Here is a 7,306-nt window from a genome sequence, read left to right as displayed (position 1 = left end):
TCCCACAGTATATCCTTGGTTTTAGCATGGGTGTCTTCAGGACTGAAGGTACGACTGCAGTAAGTGCTAATCCTTTCACTGGGATAAAAGTGTCATTGTGTCTCTCGAACAAAAGAAAGCAGAAGAAGTAATTGGATGAAGCCACCATTGCTCAAGCTGTACGTGAGGAACCACAGGCAGAAACAGAACAAGTCTCGAGTCAAGAATGTTTGGGTTTTATTTTTTATTTGATCAGACATCTTCAAGCAGAGCTGTTGGCTCCCGTCTTGTCATACCTCAGAGAACAAACAGACACTTACATGTGAGTTGTCTTTAATTTTGTGCATGGGGTAAAGGCCGAAATACATGAATCTGACTGTTCATGACTTTTTTTTTAAAGGATAATGCTGAAGAACATCTGTTATGAAAGATAAACAATATCTAAGAATATCAAAAATATCAAAAAACACCATAATGCCCAAAGCTTTTCTTCTTCTTATTATTTTTCTTCAACTTTTTCTGAAGACAAAATATATAGACTATCTTAGCAATCTCTATACATACAGTACATACAAATATGCATACTCTAAAGTCTGGCACGTTGAACAAATTCATCAGTCAGTGGTAACACTCAGAGACTTCTTGTAAGATGCTTATAAGAGGCTGCACTGGGTGCCTGTAAAGTAGCTGCACTGTCGCCAACGTTCGCCAGATGCCTTCAGAAGCTATTCGATGGAAATGTATAGTCGCCATCATAACGCCTTTTACACTTTTACTGCAGAGCACTACACTTACAGATGTCCGAATGCCGAAGCCACTGCATTTTTAACCGTAAGAATCAACTTCTAGAAGGAGAATCTATCTAATCAGGAGAGAATACCAATTTCTGAACAGCAGCCCTTTCTGCCAGGAGGGCCACCAAATGCCCGGTGGAGGATGGAAAGCCCGCAGTCAGGTTCACCTCCCTTCTGCAAGCCAGTGCAATACTGCAGTTGAAAATGAATCGTTGAAGTCACTTTAGCAGGTTCATCTCCAAGGCATTGGGTTAATTTAAGGATAGTTAAGGCTTTTGTTTTGTAATTATGCACATCCAAGTAAACAATGTTCATTTTGGTCCGTAGCCTCTTCAGCTTCAAATAAGCCACAGGTGTGTTTTTAAGCACCGTTGGTTTTCTCTGGACGTCTGAAACGTGTTTGCTCACGTACCTGGAATATACAAAGCCGTAATACTGTGTAAGCATAAAGATGCGATTATGATTCCTCTCCTGCGTAAGCTGCTTAGACGCTGCATACTGTGACAGCACAAAGATGCTCTCCATGGTTTACAGTATGTAAAAGTCAGTCCAAAAGTTTGCAATAAAACACAGCGAATTGTCGAATTATAGGGGCAATTCACAATGCCGCTCCTGCTGTAAGAGCTTCCAGGGGGTTCCGAGAAGATCATTGCACTCTTTATGTTGAGTTCCTTATGAGCAGATCAGTGTCCTCTGGTGAGAAGGTGGCAGTGGTGTGCCACCATTATTCATTAAATTCATTCCAAAAAAAATAAAGAAAATAGCAGAGAATAGCAGGCATCTCCATGAATCAACAAGAAGCCTTCAGGTGCTCCCAAAGTATTGCTGTGCTTCACGTGGAGACCAGGTCTTTCGTCAAGCTGTCGCATCAGCCGTCCTGGTGCATGACCTCATCCCAACCACTTTCAGAAAGGCAAGATATCCATGAAGATCTTGTCCACAATGGGAGGAGGTGGGACGAGGTCTTCTAGTTTAAGGTAGAAGATGCGCTGAAGGCCTTGAGTGCACAGAGTTCTGAGCTCAGGCAGTTTCCCCAGCAGCCGCGACAGGTAGTTGGGTGGAGCTGCTTCTAAGGCAGCAACGTGGTCTTTGAGAAATGGGATTAGGCTGTTTTGGAAGTCCTCCACTCGCTTGGGTTCTTTCAGCCCATGGCGATCTGCAAGAGAAGGAATTCAGCATTTTAGAGCTCATAAAATGCTGCACATCAAAGTACAACTATATGTCCAAATGTTTGTGGACACCTCTTATTGTTTAATTATTTAATTAATGCAATCAGCTACAGCTTAAGTCGCATAGATGTTGCAAATGCACACTAATGCACACAGCATGTCTAGTGCCTGTAGAGAAGTACTGCCAATAGAATAGGACCAGATAATCTTGAGCCTATTGGCACCATGTCTAATGCCAGACGTGGGCTAGAGGGGTGTAGAGCCTCCCAGCATTGAGCTGTGGAGCAGTGGAAGAACTGTGTTCTCTGGAATGATGGATGGTTGGTGGTCAACCTAATACTTCTGGGATAAGTTGGGGAGTTGGAAATGAGGTGGGGTGATGATCATCCAACACCCGGACCTCACTGATGCCCATGTTCTTGCACAACAGAAGTGTGAAACTCACCTGTTATTATGACTAGTGTGGCCAGACAGGAGAATGAAGCCACATCAAAGTTCATGCGATGTAAATTCTGGGAGAATTCCATGATGGAGTCAAGCCAGTCACCAAATCCTCGCACACACTGCATGCGGTGAAGAACCACCCCTTTGCAGAAGATCAGTTCATTTGTCTCTGGGTTTGATCTTAGAGGAACATGAGGAAAGGAGGCTGTTAGATGTTGAAGCAGCAAAGCTGTAAGATACAAGTTAGCTGGATAACATAACTGCTCTAACTCTACCTATGATACTGGAGTCTGATTCCCCCAACTTGGAAAGAACACCATGCAATACCAATAAGAGTCTACTAATCTTGGTCCATCTCTTGATATTTTGTAGTTTGAAGGTTCAAATCATATAAATAAGAACTTGAAAATTATTCAATATCAATAATATTGGGTACAAAGTACAAATCCTCTAAAAAGTACTCAAGACCTATGAAAGCATGTGCTACACAATGTAAGTCTGAATATTCTGTTCTGTCAAGCAGCATATTTCCTCCAATACTGCCTCCCACAGTATATTCCCAATTTATCATTAAATTTCATATCTATATTTATGTCTAATACATTCATATTTAATCAGAAAAATCACAAGACCGTACCTGTAAGCCAGCCGTAAAATGAAGAGCTCAACAAAGGCTGATTCCAAGAGCAACTCTTGGTCCTCCTTACAGAAGGCAGTGAATCCTGGAATACTCTCAGCCCACTTTCTGATCACGCTCATAGATCCCGTCAGCAGATCATAGAACAGCTGGATGTCACTAGCGCTCTCCTTTTCAGACAGGCTAGCCACTGTTTCCTGATACTGAACAGGACACACAAACATGTGATCAGCAAGGGCTTCGGTTTCTTCTTCAAGTAACGTATGTTTATGTTTTAAAATCAACAGATATGTACATGAGAAATATTCGAATATCCGCACTGGCCCACAAGTCCCATATCAGTGCACCCCATTTACAACTAACCTTTGAATAGTCCAGTTTTTCTGGGTTTGAGTCCAAATGAGCGGTCACAAGTGAGGCAATGATGTTCACAGGAGTGGGAACCGATGCTGATTCTTGGACTGGTTTTGGCTTGGAGGGAAGACGTCCCCTTCTGCCCTTCAGGCTGTCTGTTCTTACAACTGAGGAGGCCCAAGAAAAGAAAAGGCTTAGTTTAATACTGTATTAATTCAGCAATAATTATTTTATTTAAAGTAACTTTTACAAGTTTTATGTGGGAGGTAATGCGGTAATAAGGGCTTTCTCACCTTCCTTCACCATCCCTACTGCCAGGCACTTCTGAAACCGGCAGAACTGGCACCTGTTCCGCCGCCGTTTGTCCACCGGGCAGTCTTTGTTGGCCAGACACACGTACTTGGCGTTTTTCTGTACCGTACGCTAAAACACAAGCAAATGCACTTTTAATTCAACGTGGCCAACAAAGGGACATTCAATCACACCCAACGGACATTCAATTACACTCTGCGCTCACCTTAAAGAAGCCCTTGCAGCCCTCACAGGTGCGAACTCCATAGTGCTGGCAGGAGGCGTTGTCCCCACACACCGCACAGCACCCTTCATTTCCAGTTGGACTCTTGGCTTTGGGGGAAACCTGACTGTCCACCAAGGCTGAGCTGTCCTTGCTGTGATCCAGCCCGAGGGGACTGAAGCTGTTCTGCGGGCTGTGAGAGAAGGGGTCCTGGTCAGAGAGCTGAGGATGCAGCTGCCCCAGAGGAGACAGGTCACCCCCTGTTATGGGCCCAAAAGTGAAAAAGGAAGGGTTCTGGTGGAGAGGCGTCTTCTCTGAGCCCCAGCAGCCTGGATCGGGAGAGCAGGGCCCGAAGACTCCATCCCAGGCAGGTCCAGGCTGATATCCAGGAGTTGAGGGTGATGGGGCCGAGGCTGGGCTGCCAAAGCAGTTTGAGCCACCTGAGGTATGCAGCACATCATCCATATAACTAAAGGTAAACGTGCCGGGGTAGCAGCCGTAAAGTGAGACGTCGTCCACCTTGAAGGTGTCCTGTCCTGAGGTGGCACCAGGACAGGTTGAGGCAGTAGGGGTGGTGATCTGACAGGAGTAGGAATCATACTCGCTTCCATAGCCTCCAACCAGAGAGGTGATGGCTGGCAGGGAGGGGGGCTGGGAAAACTGCTCTCGCTGGTCATTCATGTCCATGGCCAACCTGGAGGTGAAGTCGGGGTTCAGAAAGTCTGGTTTGAGGAGGGTGCTCTCATAGGACTGAACTCCATGCTGACTTTGAACACAGGTCATTTCTGTGGAGCAGAACCACAACAGTTGTTTTAGTGTCGCAAAATGATTTGGCTAGGCCCCTGAAGATGCTTTGTAGATGCTTGTCTATCTTTGAACCTTTTTCCAAAACCTTAACCTTAACCTTGAAATTCCTAATCTGAACCATAGATTCAGAGATTCAACCAGAGAAACCACAAAGTTTCACCAGATAGTTTGCTTATTTGTCTCAGATCATCTACAGCAGGCTGTCCAAATAAAGCTGGACCCAGTTCTTTGGTAGCATTGCTCCTGGTATGCATTTTAAAGGGCATCCCTGACTTACTGGGTCAAGAAAACCCTTTCAAAGCAAGCATCAGCTGCAATCACGGCAATCTTCAAGTCATTTTAAACATTTCAACCTCAAGTACCCTGGGAAATGGCTGATTTCCTCATCACTGCGGGAGACGAAGTCCGTCTTCCAACCAGTTCAGAGTAGAAGAGTTTCTGAGAAAGCCTGGAAAGTAGGCTTCCAGAGCGGGGCCTATTTATACCACTCTTATGAGTCTGCATAACTTTAGATGAACAGTTCAGAGTTGACTTTCAGACATGCACCCGAGCTCGAGAGGTCATGAATGAGATTGCAAGAAGTTCAAATAGGAGCTGGCTGGAGAGCAACTATCAGACTGAATCAGACAGACTTCTTCAGCTGATTCACACTTCTCATAGCCGGGGTTCACTTCTGCATAATGGAGACTGTAAAAGTCTTACAGCCTAATGCTGCAGCATGCTGTGCTTTGGAGGATGTTAACTGGTGAAGCTGAAATCTGCGGAGGGTGAACGTATTATTAGACTATATATAGACCAAAAGTAAGGTAAGGGAGAAACACTCAGGGTTCCCTGCAAACCTCAGTCAGTCTTACAGACAATGACAAGTGCTCGACACCAGCTATGCCAACCAACGCGCATTACCTACCAAAACAGCGCCCTCTACTGTAGAGCAGCAGACAAGAAGTGGGTGGAGTGCTCTAAACTTAAGCACGAGGCTTTCGAACTTAATACGTAAAAAAATGCCTCAGCAGAAGCAATAACAGCTAAGCAACTGGTAGCCATGCAGATTCAGTTCCTGAGCAGAAATGAAAACGTATATAACAATACATATATATATATATATTGACTAAAGACGTTGCTTAACTTATTTTTCATTGCATTCGTATTTACAAACAGTCAAAACAACAACAACAACAACAACAACAACAAAAAACACACCAATGCATCTGCTGCAGCCTCTACCTCCTGCAAGAACCAGCGAACGACGCAACGAAGCCATTCGACCCCGCACAGCACTACGGCTCGAGCCAGGCAGACCTGCGGGTGCGCGCCTCGAGCCACCTGTTGCAGCGCTCGGGCACAGCACACAGTCTCACAGCACACTTCAGCGTTCAGTGCTGACCAGCTGCACTGTCATATCAGCCTGTTTGGAAGAAATCTGGGGGCTGAAGTAGCGTCCAGGGTCAGTCCTTTAACGCGTTAGGAGCAGGCTCGCGCTACGGTCTCGCTGGATGACGTTCAATTTGAAGTAATAATAATAATAATAATTATAATAATAATAATTATTATTATTATAATGAAAGGGATCTGCATTTATTGCTTGTTATGAACATTTATCCATTGCATTTTCTCATTAATATCATTCTGCTTTGTTGCTAATAGCGTTTCTACTGATTTGCATTGGGTCACCACTAACTTTGGCACTTTGGCTTTTTTATTTTAGGTCAAAAACAGACAAAAACGAGCCCAACAAGCTTAGTTTTAGTATCTGATCCATGCTAAATGTACTAAAAATTGCACTGTTGTTGAATGTGTTATTATATGGCATCGTTGGCAGCGTTTTTACTCCTAATCTGTCACTTTTTATGATTTAATTTCAGACTAAAACAAGTTAAAAGGCTAAATAAAGTCCCTCTGTCTCTCTCTACGACATTACAGCTAAGTACTTTAAGTTTTGCAGCGCGTTTCGAGCTCCTCGTATCTCCAGCTCAGTCATTATGTCATCAGTGTGACAGTACTGAGCCACTGAAGCTGCTGAAAGACAGCGCGTGAAAGCAGTAACGGACGGCGTAGCTATCACAGTAAACAGTCACCGACCTGATCATCAGCTCGTGCGGGATGTCCGTCTATGGATCAACCATCTACAGTCCGGCGACCTCGCTCGCGCCCGGTCTCGCTCACTCTCTCTCTCACGTTTCTCGCTGCTCCTCTTTTTCTTTTCTCTTTTCTTTTTTTTTTTCTACATATCGTCCTTACTTGTCCCGTGACGTCAGAGGCGCGTCCTTCCCGTGGCTGGGGGGAGTCACCATTTGGAGAATCTTTCCGCTCGCGCCGACCAATCGTGGAGCTTTGCGTCACGCAGCGATGACGCACGCACGGGATTCCATTGACGCAAAAAAAAAAAAAAACAACACACACACTCACACTCACACTCTCTCTGTCTCTCTCTCTCCCTCTCTCACTCACACACACACACACACACACACACACACACGCATACAAAAGCCAATCCGAGCGCGCGCGGCTCTAAATTTAGCTGAAGCTCGTTGAATTTGGTTAAAAATAGTGAAAAAAAAGGAGGAAGACGTGGTGTAAGGATGTAATGACGAGGAAATGAAGAGGAAAC

At 44.8% G+C, this 7,306-nt stretch overlaps 1 protein-coding gene across 1 annotated transcript; it reads right to left on the bottom strand.

Moving 5' to 3' along the window:
* Positions 1-216: 216 nt before the first annotated feature.
* On the bottom strand, positions 217-6,864 carry nr4a1 (nuclear receptor subfamily 4, group A, member 1). The gene is made up of 7 exons (XM_072696441.1): positions 6,778-6,864; positions 3,895-4,676; positions 3,671-3,800; positions 3,387-3,544; positions 3,024-3,226; positions 2,388-2,566; positions 217-1,929 (listed from the first exon to the last, which is right to left on the bottom strand). Exons 2-7 carry the CDS (start codon positions 4,672-4,674, stop codon positions 1,679-1,681), a joined length of 1,701 nt encoding a protein of 566 aa, XP_072552542.1. The 5' UTR covers positions 4,675-4,676; positions 6,778-6,864; the 3' UTR covers positions 217-1,678.
* Between the last annotated feature and the right edge of the window lie 442 nt (positions 6,865-7,306).

Source organism: Salminus brasiliensis, chromosome 14 (genome assembly GCF_030463535.1).
Source record: "Salminus brasiliensis chromosome 14, fSalBra1.hap2, whole genome shotgun sequence".
Classification (NCBI taxonomy): Eukaryota; Metazoa; Chordata; class Actinopteri; order Characiformes; family Bryconidae; genus Salminus; species Salminus brasiliensis.
The sequence above is the reverse complement of the archived record's forward strand: the minus strand, read 5'-3'. Positions and strand labels throughout refer to the sequence as shown.